Genomic DNA, 23885 nt, shown 5'->3' with positions numbered 1-23885 from the left:
GCAGATTGTAGAGAACAAAAAATAATAAATAAACAACAACTTTTATTTAAGTAAGATGATTAATGTTAAATTGATTTATTTAAAGTTTTATACTTGTATTTGAATTATGTTTTATATAACAAATGTAATTATAAGAAATTGATGCATAAATACATAATTACTCTAATATATTAAATGAGACAATTCAGTTCATTGTCATCCCAATATCATACCTATCCCAAATGCAAGGTCTTTATGGTAAAATCTCTCTAATAATTGTGTTCAATGTATCAAGATTGGTATTCATCCAAGAGCTATCTCAGATCATGTGTATAAATAACATAACAATTAGAGTGAAAAATCACATCAAATAACAAGTTTCTCCCTTTTTTTCTTGCCCATTTCTTTCTTATCTTCCAGCCACCACCATGAATACATTTTGGTTGCAAAATGCACTCACACCCATTGACTTATACACAACATACCAGAAAATGCAAACCAAGCTTATCAAGAAGACAAGTGAGATTAGCGCTATGTGTGGAACTGATGCATGTGTGATAATCTATGGTCCAAATCAACCTCATCCAGAGGTTTGGCCTTCTCACCAAGGGGTTCAAGATCTGATCAGCAAGTTCAAGGCTATGCCTAAGATGGAACGAAGCAGAAATATGTTCAACAAAGAAATCTTTCTGAAGAAAATGCTCACACATGCCTTAGAGAAGCTGGTGAATCTAAAAGACGAGAACAAGAAAATGGAAATGGAGATTTTCATCTTCCAGTGTGTGAATACTGGTAGCATTGTTAACAATGCAAACAATGTTGATATGAATTACGTATTGCGGGCAATAAACCAGAACTTGATGGATATTGATGAGTTGAAAAAGGGTAAGGATGAAACTCAACATGGCACAATAATGGCACCGAATGGAGCAGGAGCTTTCAATAGAGAGAATGCAACTGTGGGTGATGATGTCAAAGGAATGATGGAGAATCATGATTGGGCTTTTAACTTCGGCAATGATGGAGGGGATGTAACGCTTCCATTTGGAGATGATAATCTCTCAAATGACATTGAGCATGGTTCTTCAACCCCGTGAAGAATGACATGGTTTTCTTGAATAATATTTGGAGGGTCTCATTGGCTTGGATTGTCCTAGCCACCTATTTTAAAATTTGTCTATGAATACATAGAGACTGGTCATGATAGTCCAGTCTTTATGTATATTTGTTTCGTAGTCTTTGAATTTTTATATGTCCTGTAGGATAGTGGTTATTTGTCCATGATAATGTCTCATTCTTTGTCTTGATGAGTCAATCAAAATGTTACTTTTTCTTTTATTCATATGACACTAGGTGATTGACCCGAGACAGAGAATACGACATTGTTGAGGACAAATAATCTCTATCCATGTCATTTTACAACCATCGGTCAAAAGTCTAGTTTTCATGGATGGGTCCATGCTTTGTTTGGAAATCAAATCTAGTGTTTGTTGTTGTTTATAAGTGTGTTTGATCTTAAAAATTGCATGTGATGAATCTATGAATGGAATAAAGAGACTCTTTTAAGTTATTTTCAATGATTTTGTAGTAATCGTCTTCATTCAGAGCGAGAAATTAAGCAAAAAAGATAAGGATAGTTCTCACCCTAGTCAACTGTGTACATCATCATGTTATGAAAAATATTGTCTCGCACATCATTTTACAGAGAACAAATTTCATTTCCTTTTCTCATTATATGAATTTATATCTATTGTTATTTTCAAATCAAATATCATTTGATTAACCAATATGAATTATGTTTTGATAGGGATAAAGGCTCCCTTAATTGGTAAGCTTTCACATTAAATGACAATACATATATGCATGAATCTAGATAAATATTAATGTAAGATTTATTAATTAATGAAATATCAATGGTCAAGAATAATTATATTATTAAATTGTATATTATAGGAGATTGTGTGGAAACGATTCGATTCAAACTTATCTCGGCTCAGCTCAACTCGTAAATGATTGACACAAGTCAAGTTTTAGCCAAATTTAATGTCAAACTATTTTCAACTCACATTCAGCTCAATTAAAGTTCGTGAAATTTCGAGTCAGTTAACAAGTTCAAATTTATATCCCTCATTAGTATATGGATTAGTGGAAAGTGGGTAAGGATGAAACTCAACATGGCACAATAATGGCTCCAAATGGAGCAAAAGCTTTCAATGGAGAGAGTGCAACTCTAGGCTATGATGTCAAACGAATTAGGGAGAATCATGATTGGGCTTTTGACTTGGGCAATGATGGAGGGGATGCAACGCTTCCATTTGGAGATAATAATCTCTCAAGTGAGTTTGAGCATGGTTCTTCAACCCCATGAAGAATCACATGTTCTTATTGAATAACAGTTGAGTGTTTCTATGGCTTGTATTGTTCTAGCCACCTTTTTTAAAATTTGTCTATGATTACATAGAGACCGGTCATGATGGTCCAGTCTTTATGTTTATTTGTTCTTTAGTCTTTGAATTTCTATATGTCTTGTTAGACAAAGGTTAGTTATCCTTAATAGTGTTTTATTCTTTGTCTTAATGAGTCAATCAAAATGTTTCTTTTTCTTTTATTCATATGACATTATGTGATTGACCCGAGACATAGAATAGGACGTTGTTGCAAACAAATGACCTTTATCCATGTCGTTTTACAACTATCGGTCATAAGTCTAGTTATCCTTGATTGTGTTTATGCTTTGTTTGGAAATCAAATCTAGTTTTAGTTGTTGATAATAAGTGTGTTTGATCTTAAAAATTGCATGTGATGGATCTATTAGTGGAATAAAAAGACTCGTTTAAATTGTTTTCAATGATTTTGTAGTAATAGTCTTCATTTAGAGCGAGAAATTAAGGAAAAATATTGTAGTAATGGTCTTTATAAGGATAGTTCTCATCCCAGTGACTTGGGTACAACATTATGTTATGGAAAATATTGTCTCGCGCATCATTTTACTCAACACAAATTTCATTTCTTTTTCTCATTATATGAACATATATCTATTTTTATTTTCAAAACAAATATTCTTTAATTAACCAATATAAATTAAGTTTTGATAGGGATAAATGCTCCCTTAATGGGTAAGCTTTTACATTAAATGACAATATTCATGTGCATGAATCTAGATAAGTATTAATGTAAGATTTATTAATTAATGAAATATCAATGGTCTAGAATAATTATATGATTAAAATGTATATTAGAGGAGCAAGAGTGGAAATGACTCGATTCAGACTTATCTCAGCTCAACTCGTCTCGTAAATGATTGACATGAGTCAAGTTTTAGCCAATTAAAGTTCGTGCACTTTCTAGCGGGGTAACGATTTCAAATTTGTATCCCTCATGAGTATATTGATGCATGATAAAAAGGTAAGGATGAAACTCAACATGACGCAATAATGGCTTCAAATGGAGCAAAATCTTTCAATGGAGAGAGTGCAACTCTCTATGATGATGTCAAAGGAATGATGGAGAATCAGCATAGGCTTTTGACTTGGGCAATGATGGAGGAGATGCAACGTTTCCACACTCATAACAAGTGAAGCCTTCTTTGGGAATCCTTTTCTTTTATTCATGTGACACTCTGTGATTGACCCGAGACAGAGAATAGGATGTTGTTGTGGATAAATGATCTCTATCCATATCGTTTTACAATCATCGATCATAAGTCTAGTTTTCTTCGATTGTGTTTATGCTTTGTTTGGAAATCAAATCTAGTCTTCGTTGTTGATTATAAATGTGTTTGATCTTAAAAATTGTCTGTGATGGATCTTTCAGTGGAATAATGAGACTCTTTTATGTTGTTTTCAGTGATTTTGTAGTAATGGTTTTCAATCAGAGCGAGAAATTAAGGAAAACGGTAAGGATAGTTTTCACCTCAGTCACCTGCGTACATCATCATGTTACAGAAAGTATTGTCTCGCATAGAGAAATACTTTAAATGTTATATGCAACAAAAATATTTTGTATAATTTACTCCAATATATATACGATGCAGATTGGTAAAATAGAGAAATAATTTAAATGTTATATGCAACAAAAATATTTTGGTCAAGGTAAATAAAAAAAATTCTTCATATAACTACAATGTCATTTCATTATCTTTTGTTTGTTTCTCATTAATTCTAATAATGTGTTTAAATCACTTTTGTTCTATATTGTAAGTAACCAAAATAATAAATAGACATTAACTTTTACACTATCTGAATTTGTCTTCATAATATATCATTTTCTTCAACTTAATTATAATCATCGCTATTTTTTATTCAAGACATTACACTTATCTCTTTTATATGGATAGTCAGTGTATTATACGTAATTAATTATGGGTGATTAATGTAAGTTTAAAAAAAGGATGAGTGTTTTGTGTAATTTAAGTATAACTTTGTGGGTATCAATATAATTTACTCTAATATATATATGTCAGCGAGATTAATAAAATAGAGAAATACTTCAAATGTTATATGCAATAAAAATATGTAGGTCAAGGTAAAGCAAAAACCTCCTCATATAACTATAAGATCTTCAATACTATATGAGATTGATCATAGGGAAATGTCCCCAAACATATTATCTTATTCTAAAAGTAAAGAAAATGTTAAGTTTGGTGAGTTAACACCCTAAATTATATATGACGAGACATTAATGTATTATAGAAAAAGTTTATCAATAGAATTTTCAATAAGCAAAGTAATTCATATAAAATGTAACTCATTAACATGAACCGATGATTTTATACTCACGGATGATATAGGCATGTCCTAATATAATAGATGCGCACACTTTTATTATTTATACACGTGATTCCTATATATATATATACATATATAATGTTGTGGTTTGTTCGGATTTGGTCTGTTTGGAGTATGAAAAATGATATAATTTTTTGGGGAAACCAAGTTATATCTAGATCATGGATTTGATTCAGATTACACAGCGATTATGGATTTCTAACAATGTGATTATTAATTCTAACTCTAATTTTGACAATGGTGTATTGATCCTTCTACTTGTAGTAATAGTTACTATAACTTGTAATTGGATTGACACCCCTTATGTCATATTTCTAATATTTTTGCTTATCAAAAAATATACATATACAATAATATAAATATAATATTATATTATGATGTTATATTGTTAATACATGATTGTAATACATTGTTAATCCATGATTGAACAATCTTGCTAAATAATTTTTCTATCACATTATTAAAGAATTAGTGATTTTGTATCTTATGCTTAATTAAGTAAGAAGATTAATGTTAAATTGATTGATTTAAAGTTGTATTTGAATTTTGTTTTATATAATAAATGTAATTATAAGAAATTAATGCATAATTACTTATATATTTTTTAATATTTTGTATATTTTTTAGACACCTAAGAATCAGGGTGAATAGAGATCAGATGTCCTTGTTTATATTTCTTTCTAATTAGAAAGTATCACAAAAATAAAAGTCATAAAAATTTAAATTAACATTTTCATATATATCATTTTTTATATAAATTTTTTGTTCACTCTTAGTCCAAATATATTAAAATGGGATAGTTCAATACATTGACATCTCAATATCATATCTATCCCAAAGATTTGGTGTCACATTGTGTACCAATCATATCAAAAAATGTCATCTGGTTAAGAAAAAAATCATAAAAACAAAAACTAATTTTCTTTATTACTTGTTGTAACGTGATTGACTTGTGTCGCGCCCCGATTTTTGGCTGCACGACCTCATTAGAGTCGCCACTACATTTTTTCAGTCAAAAAATGTAGAAAAATCTTTTGGCCCAATCACATTGGGCCTTGGACTTTGATATCCAGGTTCAGGAGTCGGTTACACCCTAGGGAAGGTATTAGCACCCTAGTTGCCCGTTTGAACGGTACCCTATTATATTGCATAAATTATTAATTGTGTTATTATTATTTTATTTAATTGTGTGATTAATTAATTAATTATTATGAAGAAAAAAATTGTTTTTTTTTTTTTATTATTGTGCCTGACAAGAATGACCCCGGTCCTACGTATCCCTATTAAGGGAATCAAGGCTTACGTAGTTCTTTAGGTAGAAAAAGTTTATTTGTTTGGTTGATTTTATTTCTTAAAAAAAATTAAAATTTAAACTATTATTTTTTTTAAAATGGGTGAAGTATAGCCCTTACATCCAATACCGCATCTCATATTAAAACTTAGTTAAGAAATTACATTTTTTATTTATTAAGAAAACCGTTTTTAATATGAGCGAAGCATAGCCCTTACGTCCGATACCGCATCTCATATCTTAAAATTGTGGAAATGTGATTTCAATATTTTTTACAAATACAATAATTATATGACATATCATTATCAAATTTATTACACATGTAAATGAAACATAGTAGAGGTGATGAACAAAAAAAAACGAAAGATAGATAGATGTAAGAAATTGGACTTACCTGGACACATGAATCAACATCTTTTAATTGAGAATAAAGACCCACAGTCAAAGAGAATGTTTAGACCAACTCAACACGTCCATGTATGCATTGGGCCTGTGTGATTCCAATAACTCGACAATTATTCCCAAGACTCAATGACAATATATGAATTTAGGTATTGTTAGATGATGATTATTGTTTTTGGTTGTGTGATTTTTGGTGGGATGATTTTGGATTGTTGGATGAAAGGTAATGTTGAGGGTAAAAAAATGATTAATGAATGAATTTGTTTGATTGTTGTGTATAGGAGATTTTGATGTTGGTGTGAATGAGAGATTTTGTGATTGTTGTGGATGAGAGATTTTGTGTATGGAAGATGATGTTTAGGAGGATTGTGGATCCGTTAGGAAAGAAAAAACGGTATGAGCCTTTTTGGCTTTTTTTCTCCCTTCCTCTTAAGGGGACGACCCCATCTATTTATAGCCAAAGCCATATGAACACCAATTAATTCCTAGGAGAACATTAAGGGATTATGATTTTTTTTCTAATTCCCAATCTGATTTTTATCACACTTAAATGCAAGTTTTAATAGCCAAATTTTCATACTCAATCAATGTATTTAATTCCAGCACATGACCAAATTGCAAAAAAATCAATCAACACCCAAATCTTTTCAAAATTCAAATCTCCATAATAATGATTATTAAAGCTCGAATTACAAATATTTGATTTTATTCTCATGACCTTCAATATTCAAAATTCAAATTTCAATAATGATCATGAAAATATGTGATTTTATTTGCCATTCAAATGGATCATTCACTAAATATTCATATCTCATTTATCTCTTTATTTGTTGGAAATAATTTTCTTTGGAATCAATTGAAATAAATTTCATTAAGTGCTAATGAATTCATTTATTTGATTTAATTACCCCTTTTCTAACAAAAGTTAATTCATGGAATCTAATCGGATTCACATAAATATATATTTGAGTTGATGAAATTTGTATCAAAAATATTTATTGAAAATTTGGTTTTTTTTGAAGTATTTTTGGGCCGGACAAAATTGAGTATTCACAACTTGGGACATGGAGACATACATTTTTTAGGATGTGATCCTCGTTCTGTGCGTACTGATCCAAGAGCTTTCTCAGCTCATGTGTATAAATAGCATAACAATTGGAGTGAGAAAATCACACCAAATAACAAGTTTCTTCTTTTCTTCTTGCCCATTTCTTTCTTATCTTCCAGCCACCACTATGAATACATTTTGGTTGAGAAATGCACTCATAGCCAATGCTAACAATGTTGATATGAATTACCTCTTGTGGGCAATAAACCAGAATCTGATGGATATTGATGAATGGAAAAAGGGTAAGGATGAAACTCAACATGTCACAATAATGGCACCAAATGGAGCAGAAGCTTTCAATGGAGAGAGTGCAACTGTGGGTGATGATGTCAAAGGAATGATGGAGAATCAGGATTGGGCTTTTGACTTGGGCAATGATGGAGGGGATGCAATGCTTCCAATTGGAGATGATAATCTCTAAAGCGAGTTTGAGCATGGATCTTCAACCCCATGAAGAATCACATGTTATTCTGGAATAATATTTGAAGGGTCTCTTTGGCTTGGATTGTCTTAGCCACTTTTTTTTAAATTTGTCTAAGAATATATAGAGATCATGGTCCACTCTTTATGTATCTTTGTTTTTCAGTGTTTGAATTTCTATATGTCATGTTGGATATAGATTAGTTGTCCTAAACAGTGTCTCATTTCTTGTCTTCGGCAAATCAAAATGTTTTCTTACTCATATAGCAATATATGATTGGTCTAGGATAAATAATGAGACATCATTGGACACCAATAATCTATGTCCATGTCATGTTACAACAAATTGTTAAAAGTCTAGTTTTCATGGTTTATGTGTTTATGTTTTGTTTTGTTTGGAAATCACAGCTAGTGGTGGTTGTTGTTTTTAAGTATGTTTGATGTATCAGTGGAATAAAGAGACTCTTTCATTTTGTTTTCAATGATTTTTTAGTAATAGTCTTCAATGAGAGCAAGAAATTCAGGAAAATGATAAGGATAGTTCTCACCTCGGTCACGTGCCTACATCATCTTGTTGTGTAAAATATTATCTGCACATCATTTACTTACCACAAATTTCACTTCTTTTTTTTCCTTATGTGAACATATATCTATTGTTATTTTGAAAACACATATCTTTTGATTAACCAATATGTATTGTGTTTTGAAAGGGATAGATGTTCCTTTAATTGGTATGCTTTCACATTAAATGGCAATATACATATGCATGAATCTAGATGAATATTAATATAGATTTATTATTTAATGAATTTATGTCCAACCCATCATTAAAGTTATGTTCTAGAATAATTATATTATTAAAATGTATATTACAGGAGTATGAGTAGAATGATTCGAATCGAACTTGTCTCAACTTAGATCAACTCGTTAAGGATTAACATGAGTTGAGTTTCAACCAAGTCTAATGTCAAACCACATTCAACTTACATTTGATTTCATTAAAGTTTATGAACTTTGGAGCGGGTTAATTTGTTTAAGTTTATATATTTCATCAACATAAAATTAAAGGGTCTATAATGTGTTAGTGAATTATGCATATCATGTAGAGAAAAATTGTGAATTTTAATAATTAATGTTGTTAGGTATCACTGGCAGAATACACCTAGAAAGGAGGGTTGAATAGGTGTGGCGGAGCTCAAGTTCCGCTTTTTTGTTTTTACACACTTTGCTGAAAAAAGCCTAGTTAATCGATTACCAGTAGGCTTAATCGATTAAATCACACTAGAACCATAATGATCAGATCTACTACTTGCACATTTATTTACCAACAGATAAGCAGAAATACATCAGATATTTTATGCAATATTAACATTGATATAGCAAGGTATTAGTATGCAAAATATCAGTTTCAAACATGAATTAAAACAGTAAGAATTATAAAAAAGATTAAGAGAGAACAACATCCACACATGGATTTTTATCCTAGTCCGTTTACGGTCCACTGCAAACTACATCCAGGCCTCCCCTTCTGATCTTGGGAGATTTCTCCTCACTAAAATGAATACTTAGTATAATCACATACACCAATTCAATTACAAGACTTAAACGCTCCTTTCTTGGACCCCAAACAACTTCGTCACCCTTGGTTTGACTTTCCCAAAACTGCCTCCCAAGAAAACCTTTCTTACCCTGATTCGGCCCCAGCCAATGTATCACTCTATATTCCAAGACCTCTAAGTCTTTGTGAGGAACATCTTACCTAACCGCAGCTAGGATTTTCCCAATCCTTGAATTACAATTCTTTGAGTTGTGAATGAGTACTTAATACTCGGATTTTACAATAATGAAAACTCAATAATCCACACTCAAGTACCACAAGCCATTATGCATATGTGAGTTAATATAAAGCAATAAGCACAAAATATTTCTCTTAAAATCTCTAATAAGAATGCATGAACATGCAAGAAAGAATGGATAAGATTACGCATATGAAAACAAAATGTAATTATGTTACCTTAATCAATGCAAAACTTTAATAAATATATAGAGTAAATTAACTAACACCCCTGAATTTTAGTGAAATTACAAAAACTATCCATCCTTTTTTAAATTTACAAAAACTACCGCTAATTATATACATACGCTATACTGGTCACCCCTGTATAATAGATAACTGTAATTTTTTAAACAAAAATTGGGATGACAAGAATTCAGTCAAACAAAATATGGTGTATTTTGAAGAGAAACCTAGATAATAAAATATTCAATTTCTATTCATTAGCTTTTGTTTGTTACTCAATAATTCTAATAATGTGTTTAAATCACTTTTATTTTTTATTGTAAGTAACCAAAATAATAAATAGACATTAACTTTTACACTATTTGAATTTGTCTTCATAATATATCATTTTCTTCAACTTAATTATAATCATCTCTATTTTTTATTCAAGACATTACACTTATCTCTTTTACATGGATAGTCAGTGTATTATATGTAATTAATTATGGGTGATTAATGTAAGTTTAAAAAAAGATAAGTGTTTTGTGTAATTTTAGTATAACTTTGTGAGTGTCAATATAATTTACTCTAATATATATATATATATATATATATGTCAGCGAGATTAATAAAATAGAGAAATACTTTAAATGTTATATGCAATAAAAATATGTTGGTCAAGGTAAAGCAAAAAACTCATCGTATAACTATAAGATCTTCAATACTATATGAGATTGATCATAGGGAAATGTCCCCAAACATATTATCTTATACTAAAAGTACTGAAAATGTTAAGTTTGGTGAGTTAACACCCTAAATAATATATGACGAGACATTAATGTATTATAGAAAAAGTTTATCAATAGAATTTTCAATAAGGAGAGTAATTCATATAAAATGTAACTCATTAACATGGATCGATGATTTTATACTCACCGGTTATATAGGCATGTCCTAATATAATAAATGCCCACACTTTTATTTGTAATTGGATTGACACCCCTTATGTCATATTTCTAATATTTTTGCTTATCAAAAAATATACATATACAATAATATAAATATAATATTATACTAATTATAATTGTGATGTTATATTCTTAATACATGATTGTAATACATTGTTAATCTATGATTGAACAATCTTGCTAAATAATTTTTCTATCACATTTATTAAAGAATTAGTGATTTTGTATTTTATCCTTAATTGAGTAAGAAGATTAATGTTAAATTGATTGATTTAAAGTTGTATTTGAATTTTGTTTTATATAATAAATGTAATTATAAGAAATTAATGCCTAATTACTTATATTTTTTTTAATATTTTGTATATTTTTTAGGTACCTAAGAATGAGGATGAATAGAGATCAGATGTCCTCGTTTATATTTCTTTCTAATTAGAAAGTGTCACAAAATTAAAAATAAAAGTCATAAAAATTTAAATTAACATTTTCATATATATCATTTTTTATATAAATTTTTTGTTCACTCCTAGTCCAAATATATTAAAATGGGACAGTTCAATACATTGTCATCCCAATATCATATCTATCCCAAAGATTTGGTGTCCCATTGGGTACCAATTGTAACAAAAAATGTCAACTAGTTAAAAAAAATCAAAAAAAAAAATTTTTATTACTTGTTGTAATGTGATTGACTTGGGATATGGAGACAGACATTTTTTTGGATGTGATCCTTCTTCTGTGTCTATTGATCCAAGAGCTATCTGAGCTCATGTGTATAAATAGCATAACAATTGGAGTGAGAAAATCACACCAAATAACAAGTTTCTTCTTTTCTTCTTGCCCATTTCTTTCTTATCTTCCAGCCACCACTATGAATACATTTTGGTTGAGAAATTTAATATTATACTAATTATAATTGTGATGTTATATTGTTAATACACGATTGTACTACACTATTAATCCATGATTGAATAATCTTGCTAAATAATTTTTCTATCACATTATTAAAGAATTAGTGATTTTGTATTTTATGTTTAATTAAGTAAGAAGATTAATGTTAAATTGATTGATTTAAAGTTGTATTTGAATTTTGTTTCATATAATAAATGTAATTATAAGAAATTAATGCATAATTACTCATATATTTTATAATATTTTGTATATTTTTTAGGTAGCTAAGAATCAGGATGAATAGAGATCAGATGTCCTCGTTTATTAACAAAAAATTAAAATTAAAAGTCATAAAAATATAAATTAACATTTTCATCTATATCATTTTTTATATAAATTTTTTGTTCACTCCTAGTGCAAATATATTAAAATGGGACAGTTCAATACATTGTCATCCCAATATCATATCTATCCCAAAGATTTGGTGTCCCATTGGGTACCAATCGTATCAAAAAATGTCAACTAGTTAAGAAAAAATCAAAAAAAAAATTTATTTATTACTTGTTGCAATGTTATTGAATTGGGACATGGAGACATATATTTTTTAGGATGTGATCCTTCTTCTGTGTGTATTGATCCAAGAGCTACCTGAGCTCATGTGTATAAATAGCATAACAATTGGAGTGAGAAAATCACACCAAATAACAAGTTTCTTCTTTTCTTCTTGCCCATTTCTTTCTTATCTTCCAGCCACCACTATGAATACATTTTGGTTGAGAAATTTAATATTATACTAATTATAATTGTGATGTTATATTGCTAATACACGATTGTGATACATTGTTAATCCATGATTGAATAATCTTGCTAAATAATTTTTCTATCACATTATTAAAGAATTAGTGATTTTGTATTTTATGTTTAATTAAGTAAGAAGATTAATGTTAAATTGATTGATTTAAAGTTGTACTTGAATTTTATTTGATATAATAAATGTAAATTTTTAGAAATTAATGCATAATTACTCATATATTTTTTAGGTACCTAAGAATTAGGATGAATAGAGATCAGATGTCCTTGTTTATATTTCTTTCTAATTAGTGAGAAATATAATATTATACTAATTATAATTGTGATGTTATATTGTTAATACACGATTGTGATACATTGTTAAACCATGATTGAACAATCTTGCTAATTCATTTTTCTATCACATTATTAAAGAATTAGTGATTTTGTATTTTATGTTTAATTAAGTAAGAAGATTAATGTTAAATTGATTGATTTAAAGTTGTATTTGAATTTTGTTTCATATAATAAATGTAATTATAAGAAATTAATGCATAATTACTCATATATTTTGTATATTTTTTATGTACCTAAGAATCAGGATGAATAGAGATCAGATGTCCTTGTTTATATTTCTTTCTCATTTAAAGTAACAAAAAATTAAAATTAAATGTCATAAAAATATAAATTAGCATTTTCATCAATACATTTTTTATATAAATTTTTTGTTCACTCCTAGTCAGTGTTGTTAAAACCGTACCGGTTATCAAACCGGTCGGGGTACTGGTACAGTGGTTCAACCAGTGGTTCAGTAATTAAACCGCATGCCGGTTAAACCGGACATACCTACTTATATTTATATATATATAAACCTATAACAAAAAAATTCCAAATAGGTAGATACTCAAATTTATAATCCATATTTATAATCTACTCAAAATTCACATAAATAAACAACTTTAAGTCTTTAACAAATTCAAAGTCTAAATTAAAAAACATATATCAATCCAAAAGTATCACTTAACAACCACAAAATATAAATAAATGACATAAGTTCACAACTCACTCTACAAAACAAATAAATTTGGAGTTTTCATATTTAACACCAAAGAGTCAAAGTTGTCTCATATGAATATTATACTTTTCTACCAAATCCTATCTTCAGACAGTACTCCAAGATTACACAAATGTCACTGAGATTACACACGAATGTTACGGAACCAAAAGATGTAATCTAAGTATGTCTTGGAAGTATGTGCCTTGAAAAGGGTTGAAGAAGAGTTGGAAAGATGGATCACCTTGTAATTGATTTTTAAGTTTTGAAGTTTATTTTTTTTAAAAAAAATATGTGTATAAACCGGCCGGTTCACCGGTTTTGACCGATTTTTGACCGGTTTTGATACTTGGTCGGTTCAACACCTGTACCATACCGGTTACGGGTCCGGTTCACCGGTTTTCCGGTTGAACCGGCCGGTACGAAACGGTTTTTATAACTATGCTCCTAGTCCAAATATATTAAAATGGGACTGTTCAATACATTGTCATTCCAATATCATATCTATCCCAAAGATTTGGTGTTTCGTTGGGTTCCAATCGTATCAAAAAATGTCAACTAGTTAAGAAAAAAATCAAAAAAAAAAATTTCTTTATTACTTGTTGTAATGTGATTGAGTTGGGACATGGAGACAGACATTTTTTTGGATGTGATCCTTCTTCTGTGTCTATTGATCCCAGAGCTATCTGAGCTCATGTGTATAAATAGCATAACAATTGGAGTGAGAAAATCACACCAAATAACAAGTTTCTTCTTTTCTTCTTGCCCATTTCTTTCTTATCTTCCACCACCACTATGAATACATTTTGGTTGAGAAATATAATATTATACTAATTATAATTGTGACGTTAAATTGTTAATACACGATTGTGATACATTGTTAATCCATGATTGAACAATCTTGCAAAATAATTTTTCTATAACATTATTAAAGAATTAGTGATTTTGTATTTTATGTTTAATTAAGTAAGAAGATTAATGTTAAATTGATTGATTTAAAGTTGTATTTGAATTTTGTTTCATATAATAAATGTAATTATAAGAAATTAATGCATAATTACTCATATATTTTTTAATATTTTGTATATTTTTTAGGTAGCTAAGAATCAGTATGAATAGAGATCAGATGTCCTCATTTATATTTCTTTCTAATTAGAAAGTAACAAATAATTGAAATTAAAAGTCATAAAAATATAAATTAACATTTTCCTCTGTATCATTTTTGATATAAATTTTTTGTTCACTCCTAGTCCAAATATATTAAAATGCGATAGTTCAATACATTGTCATCCCAATATCATATCTATTCCAAAGATTTGGTGTCCCATTGTGTACCAATCGTATCAAAAAATGTCAACTAGTTAAGAAAAAAAAATTATAAAATCAAAAAATAATTTTCTTTATTACTTATTGTAATGTGATTGACTTGGACATGGGGACAGACATTTTTTAGGATGTGATCCTTGTTTTGTGCGTATTTATCCAAGAGTTATCTGAGCTCATGTGTATAAATAGCATAACAATTGGAGTGAGAAAATCACACCAAATAACAAGTTTCTTCTTTTCTTCTTGCCCATTTCTTTCTTATCTTCTAGCCACCACCATGAATACATTTTGGTTGAGAAATATAATATTATACTAATTATAATTGTGATGTTATATTGTTAATACACGATTGTGATACATTGTTAATCAATGATTGAACAAACTTGCTAAATAATTTTTATATCACATTATTGAAGAATTAGTGATTTTGTATTTTATATTTAATTAAGTAAGAAGATTAATGTTAAATTGATTGATTTAAAGTTGTATTTGAATTTTGTTTCATATAATAAATGTAATTATAAGAAATTAATGCATAATTACTCATATATTTTTTAGGTACCTAAGAATTAGGATGAATAGAGATCAGATGTCCTTGTTTATATTTCTTTCTAATTAGAAAGTAACAAAAAATTGAAATTAAAAGTCATAAAAATATAAATTAACATTTTCATCTATCTCCTTTTTTATATAAATTTTTTGTTCACTCCTAGTACAAATTTTTTATTAAAATGGGACAGTTCAATACATTGTCATCCCAATATCATATCTATTCCAAAGATTTGGTGTCCCATTGTGTACCAATCGTATCAAAAAATGTCAACTAGTTAAGAAAAAAATCATAAAATCAAAAAATAATTTTCTTTATTACTTGTTGTAATGGAGACAGACATTTTTTTGGATGTGATCCTTCTTCTGTGTCTATTGATCCAAGAGCTATCTGAGCTCATGTGTATAAATAGCATAACAATTGGAGTGAGAAAATCACACCAAATAACAAGTTTCTTCTTTTCTTCTTGCCCATTTCTTTCTTATCTTCCAGCCACCACTATGAATACATTTTGGTTGAGAAATATAATATTATACTAATTATAATTGTGATGTTATATTGTTAATACACGATTGTGATACATTGTTAAACCATGATTGAACAATCTTGCTAATTCATTTTTCTATCACATTATTAAAGAATTAGTGATTTTGTATTTTATGTTTAATTAAGTAAGAAGATTAATGTTAAATTGATTGATTTAAAGTTGTACTTGAATTTTATTTGATATAATAAATGTAAATTTTTAGAAATTAATGCATAATTACTCATATATTTTTTAGGTACCTAAGAATTAGGATGAATAGAGATCAGATGTCCTTGTTTATATTTCTTTCTAATTAGAAAGTAACAAAAAATTGAAATTAAAAGTCATAAAAATATAAATTAACATTTTCATCTATCTCCTTTTTTATATAAATTTTTTGTTCACTCCTAGTACAAATTTTTTATTAAAATGGGACAGTTCAATACATTGTCATCCCAATATCATATCTATTCCAAAGATTTGGTGTCCCATTGTGTACCAATCGTATCAAAAAATGTCAACTAGTTAAGAAAAAAATCAAAAAATAATTTTCTTTATTACTTGTTGTCAATGTGATTGAGTTGGGACATGGAGACAGACATTTTTTTGGATGTGATCCTTGTTCTGTGTGTAATGATCCAAAAGCTATCTGAGCTCATGTGTATAAATAGCATAACAATTGGAGTGAGAAAATCACACCAAATAACAAGTTTCTTCTTTTCTTCTTGCCCATTTCTTTCTTATCTTCCACCACCACTATGAATACATTTTGGTTGAGAAATATAATATTATACTAATTATAATTGTGATGTTATATTGTTAATACACGATTGTGATACATTGTTAATCCATGATTGAACAATCTTGCTAAATCATTTTTCTATCACATTATTAAAGAATTAGTGATTTTGTATTTTATGTTTAATTAAACAAGAAGATTAATGTTAAATTGATTGATTTAAAGTTGTATTTGAATTTTGTTTTAAATAATAAATGTAATTATAAGAAATTAATGCATAATTACTCATATATTTTTTATATTTTGTATATTTTTTAGGTGCCCAAGAATCCGGATGAATAGAGATCAGATGTCCCCGTTTATATTTCTTTCTAATTAGAAAGTAACAAAAAATTGAAATTAAAAGTCATAAAATTATAAATTAACATTTTCATCTCTATCAGTTTTGATATAAATTTTTTGTTCACTCCTAGTCCAAATTTATTAAAATGGGACAGTTCAATACATTGTCATCCCAATATCATATCTATCCCCAAGACTTGGTGTCCCATTGGGTACCAATCGTATCAAAAAATGTCAACTAGTTAAGTTAAAATCAAAAAAATAATTTGTTATTACTTGTTGTAATGTGATTGACTTGGGATATGGAGACAGACATTTTTTTGGATGTGATCCTTGTTCTGTGTGTAATGATCCAAAAGCTATCTGAGCTCATGTGTATAAATAGCATAACAATTGGAGTGAGAAAATCACACCAAATAACAAGTTTCTTCTTTTCTTCTTGCCCATTTCTTTCTTATCTTCCAGCCACCACTATGAATACATTTTGGTTGAGAAATATAATATTATACTAATTATAATTGTGATGTTATATTGTTAATACACTATTGTGATACATTGTTAATCCATAATTGAACAATCTTGCTAAATCATTTTTCTATCACATTATTAAAGAATTAGTGATTTTGTATTTTATGTTTAATTAAGTAAGAAGATTAATGTTAAATTGATTGATTTAAAGTTGTATTTGAATTTTGTTTTATATAATAAATATAATTATAAGAAATTAATGCATAATTACTCATATGTTTTTTAATATTTTGTATATTTTTTAGGTACCTAAGAATCATGATGAATATAGATCAGATGTCCTCGTTTATATTTCTTTCAAATTAGAAAGTAACAAAAAATTAAAATTAAATGTCATAAAAGTATAAATGAACATTTTCATATATATCATTTTTTATTTAAATTTTTTGTTCACTCCTAGTCCAAATATATTAAAATGGTACAGTTCAATACATTGTCATCCCAATATCATATCTCCAAGACTTGGTGTCCCATTGGATACCAATTGTATCAAAAAAAGTCAACTAGTTAAATTAAAAACAAAAAAAAATCTTTATTACTTGTTGTAATGTGATTGACTTTGGACATGGAGACATATATTTTTTAGGATGTGATCTTTGTTCTGTGTGTATTGATCCAAGAGCTATCTAAGCTCATGTGTATAAATAGCATAACAATTGGAGTGAGAAAATCACACCAAATAACAAGTTTCTTCTTTTCTTCTTGCCCATTTCTTTCTTATCTTCCACCACCACTATGAATACATTTTGGTTGAGAAATATAATATTATACTAATTATAATTGTGATGTTATATTGTTAATACACGATTGTACTACTTTGTTAGTCCATGATTGAACAATCTTGCTAAATAATTTTTCTATCACATTATTAAAGAATTAATGATTTTGTATTTTATGTTTAATTAAGTAAGAAGATTAATGTTAAATGGATTGATTTAAAGTTGTATTTGAATTTTGTTTCATATAATAAATGTAATTATAAGAAATTAATGCATAATTACTCATATATTTTGTATATTTTTTATGTACCTAAGAATCAGGATGAATAGAGATCAGATGTCCTCGTTTATATTTCTTTCTAATTTAAAGTAACAAAAAATTAAAATTAAAAGTCATAAAAATATAAATTAACATTTTCATATATATCATTTTTTATATAAATTTTTTGTTCACTCTTAGTCCAAATATATTATAATGGGATAGTTCAATATATTGTCATCCCAATATCATATCTATCCCAAGGATTTGGTGTCCTATTGTTTACCAATCCTATAAAAAAAATGTCAACTAGTTAAGAAAAAAATCATAAAAACAAAAAATAATTTTCTTTATTACTTGTTGTAATGTGATTGACATGGGACATGGAGACAGCCATTTTTTAGGATGTGATCCATGTTTTGTGCGTAGTGATCCAAGAGCTATCTGAGCTCATGTGTATAAATAGCATAACAATTGGAGTGAGAAATTCACACCAAATAACAAGTTTCTTCTTTTCTTCTTGCCCATTTCTTTCTTATCTTCTAGCCACCACTATGAATACATTTTGGTTGAGAAATGCACTCATAGCCAATGCTAACATTGTTGATATGAATTACCTCTTGTGAGCATTAGACCAGAATCTGATGGATATTGATGAATGGAAAAAGGGTAAGGATGAAACTTAACATGTCACAATAATGGCACCAAATGGAGCAGAAGCTTTCAATGGAGAGATTGCAACTGTGGGTGATGATGTCAAAGGAATGATGGAGAATCAAGATTGGGCTTTTGACTTGGGCAATGATGGAGGGGATGCAATGCTTCCATTTGGAGATGATAATCTCTAAAGCGAGTTTGAGCATGGTTCTTCAACCCCGTGAAGAATCACATGTTATTCTTGAATAATATTTGAAGGGTCTCTTAGGCTTGGATTGTTTTAGCCACTTTTTTTAAAATTTGTCTAAGAATATATGGAGATCATGGTCCAATCTTTATGTATCTTTGTTTTTCCGTGTTTGAATTTATATATGTCATGTTGGATATATATTAGTTTTGTCCCAAACAGTGTCTCATTTCTTGTCTTAGGCAAATCAAAATGTTTTCTTATTCATATAGCAATTTATGATTGGTCTAGGATAAATAATGAGACATCATTGGAGAATAATAATCTACCTCCATGTCTTGTTACAACAAATTGTCATAAGTCTAGTTTTCATGGTTTATGTGTTTATGCTTTGTTTGGAAATCACAGCTAGTGGCGGTTGTTGTTTTTAACTATGTTTGATGTATCAATGGAATAAAGAGACTCTTTCATTTTGTTTTCAACGATTTTGTAGTAATAGTCTTCATTGACAGCAAGAAATTCAGGAAAACGATAAGGATAGTTCTCACCTCGGTCACGTGCCTACATCATCTTGTTGTGTAAAATATTATTTGAGCATCATTTACTTACCACAAATTTCACTTCTTTTTTTTTTTCCTTATGTGAACATATCTTGTTATTTTCAAAACACATATCTTTTGATTAACCAATATGAATTGTGTTTTGAAAGGGATAGATGCTCCTTTAATTCGTATGCTTTCACATTAAATGACAATATACATATGCATAAATCTATATGAATATTGATATAGATTTATTATTTAATGAATTTATGGCCAACCCATCATTAAAGTTATGTTCTAGAATAATTATATTATTAAAATGTATATTGGAGGTGTATGAGTTGAATGATTCGAGTCGAACTTGTTTCAGCTTAGCTCAACTCCTTAAGGATTAACATGAGTTGAGTTTCAACCAAGTCTAATGTCAAACCACATTCAGCTTACATTTGATTCCATTAAAGTTTATGAACTTTCGAGCGGGTTAATGAGTTTAAATTTATATCTTTCATCAACATAAAATTAAAGGGTCTATAATGTGTTAATGAATTATGCATATCATGTAGAGAAAAATTGTGAATTTTAATAATTAATGTTGTTAGGTATCAGTGGCAGAATACACCTAGAAGGGGTTGAATAGACGTGGCGAAGCTCAAGTTCCGTTTTTTGGTTTTTACACACTTTGCTGAAAAAAGCCTAGTTAATCGATTAACCAGTGGGTTTAATCGATTAAATCACAACAGAACCAGAATGATCAGATCAGCTACTTGCACATTTATTTACCAACAGATAAGCAGAGATACATGAAATATTTTTATGCAATATTAACAATGATATAGCAAGGTATTAGTATACAAAATATCAGCTTCAAACATGAATTAAAACAGTGAGAATTATAAAAAAGATTAAGAGAGAACAGCTTGCACACATGGATTTTTATCCTGGTCCGTTTGCGGTCCACTGCAAACTACATCCAGGCCTCCCCTTCTGATCTTGGGAGATTTCTCTTCACTAAAATGAACACTTAGTATAATCACATACATCAATTCAATTACAAGACTTAAACGTTTCTTTCTTGGAACCCAAAGAACTTCGTCACCCTTGGTTTGACTTTTCCCAAAACCGCCTCCCAAGAAAACCTTTCTTACCGTGATTCGGCCCCAGTCAGGATATCGCTCTTTATTCCAAGACCTCGAAGTCTTTGTGAAGAACACCTTACCTAACCGCAACTAGGATTTTCTCAATCCTTGAATTACAATTCTTTGAGTTACAATTCTTTGAGTTATGAATGAGTACTTAATAGTCGGATTTTACAATAATGAAAACACAATAACCCACACTCAAGTACCATAAGCCATCATGCATATGTGAGTTAATACAAAACAATAAGCACAAAATATTTCTCTTAAAATCTCTAATAAGAATGCATTAACATTCAAGAAAGAATGGATGAGATTAAGCATATGAAAACAGCATGTAATACACTATTAATAACATCAATTAAGCACGTTAATCTCTCTTCCTCACACTTGCATTTCTCTCTGCCAATTACAAAGTAAATCACGAAAATATGCTTTCTAATCAATTCTAAACAATAGTACGCAATGTTACACGTCTCTACAATTTGCCTAAACTTATACAAAACAGATTTGACACTCAAACCGTTGCAATTAGTTAAGCGAATAAAACATAAAACAGTTATAACATAAAACAGACATGTTAATCGATTAAGTTACCATGTTAATCGATTAACCAGTATAACATGAAAAACAAATTTAACAGAAAACAGTTGAGTTAATCGATTAAGTCACCACGTTAATCGATTAACCAGCATATTAAATCACGTGATTCAAAAGGCAAACTACTCATATGTTATGTTTAACTCCTATACATGTTTTAGCAATTATAGTATGCATAATATGCGCATATAACATGTATGATTAATGCATGAACATACAATTAACTAGATGATATGTCTCATGAATATGATATGACAATTATAATAGCTTGAGAGACTTGCATCTAGGTTTACCTCACCTATACTCACTTATTAAGGCACACAACCCAGACTATTTAGAATTACGACTCTATTGATATAACTTAGTCTAGATATAACCAATGAGCTCTAGGCATGTTGATTGTTGAGCCATCTTCAAGCTTTAATAAAACTTTGTCTTCATCAAAACATAGGCAAAGCATTGCTAGTGCGATCTTTGACACTTTGCACTTTCAAATGTAACTATCAATTAAAGTTTATGTAGTAAAGATTGTGTATATGTGTATACATGTATGGAAAGTGAGTAAAGTGAAGATATATATATATATATATATAATCAATCTAATTGATGAACCTAATAAATTGAAATGTATTTGCCACAAGTTCAAGTCTTTTATTTAACGAAATTAACTTTTAGTTTAAGTTTAATTTGTTTGATTTATACATTGAGTTTATCAAACTAAATGATGAGTAGAGTTTTATATGAATGTCAAATTAATTTTATTCATTATTAGCTGGGGAGACATAGCCATAAAAAAGAGTGTTAATAATCTTCAGAGAATATATTGTTGTTGCAATGCATCTCTGTTTCACATGGATGTACCCCTGAGATGGCTTATGAGAAGAAAAATTGGAATCATACACCCTATCCATTTGAAATCGTGACTGACTCATTAACCTAACTAATACTCATAGTTCTAGTTCTTCACATTGAACAAGAGCTACCTGTGATAATCTCTGATCACTAACCAAAGCTGTTTGAATGCTAGAATGCTACTTCACTATTGGATTTTGGTTATAGGTAGTGAGAGAGACTGTTCTTTCTTCCATATTTATAGAGTAATAATTATGCAATTGAATAATCCTACAAATACCACGACCTACAAGTCTAAAAGCATGGGTAAAGGAAGAAGTCCATGGGTTTAGGTATGAAGGATATCCTACCACAGTTTAATGAGCCTATGGAAAAAAATTGAGAAAATAATATATGACCTGAAATGTATGAGTTTTTTTGTATTATTACTATATCATCTATCATTCATATTTAGTTATCATTTATAAATATGAGTAACATAAACTAATGATATATGATATATTGGTTGTGTATAATTTTGTTTACAATAACAATTTGATAAATATTACATTCTAAAAAATAATGTTATTTACAAAACCAATAACTTTGAGTTGCTATTTGGTTTTTAAATTAGAAATATAGAAAAGCATTAATTACATAAATGTATTGATGTAAGATTTATACATATTTATTATATCATCCCATATTTATTTGAATAATTTTTTTAAAGAATCAATGATAATTAAATATAAATGGTGAATGATGCATTAACAGAATATACCTATATTTTTTAGAATAAAGTATTTTTTGGTATAATGATGTAAATTATCTATTTTAGCTCTTAAAATCATGACATGTGTTAGCTTGAGAGACTTGCATCTAGGTTTACCTCACCTATACTCACTTATTAAGGCACACAACCCAGACTATTTAGAATTACGACTCTATTGATATAACTTAGTCTAGATATAACCAATGAGCTCTAGGCATGTTGATTGTTGAGCCATCTTCAAGCTTTAATAAAACTTTGTCTTCATCAAAACATAGGCAAAGCATTGCTAGTGCGATCTTTGACACTTTGCACTTTCAAATGTAACTATCAATTAAAGTTTATGTAGTAAAGATTGTGTATATGTGTATACATGTATGGAAAGTGAGTAAAGTGAAGAAAATTTTTAATATGAAAACTTGAACCATTCGTTGTTATTTTAATTTTTATATGAAAATTGTTCTCACATGAGTCACTCTCGTATATATA

General features: G+C 28.7%; 1 protein-coding gene across 1 annotated transcript; it reads left to right on the top strand.

The window, feature by feature from the left end:
* Nucleotides 513–1076, top strand: LOC109329207 (agamous-like MADS-box protein AGL80). The gene has a single exon (XM_019562877.1). The coding sequence runs from the start codon at nucleotides 513–515 to the stop codon at nucleotides 1074–1076; it is 564 nt and encodes a 187-aa protein (XP_019418422.1).

The sequence above is a fragment of the Lupinus angustifolius genome, chromosome LG16 (assembly GCF_001865875.1).
Source record: "Lupinus angustifolius cultivar Tanjil chromosome LG16, LupAngTanjil_v1.0, whole genome shotgun sequence".
Lineage (NCBI taxonomy): Eukaryota > Viridiplantae > Streptophyta > Magnoliopsida > Fabales > Fabaceae > Lupinus > Lupinus angustifolius.
This window is presented reverse-complemented; position numbering and strand designations above follow the sequence as displayed.

What these genes read in the sequence shown, in the direction of transcription:
- LOC109329207 (XM_019562877.1), top strand. Translation starts at nt 513, where the DNA reads ATGTGTGGAACTGATGCATGTGTGATAATCTATGGTCCAAATCAACCT.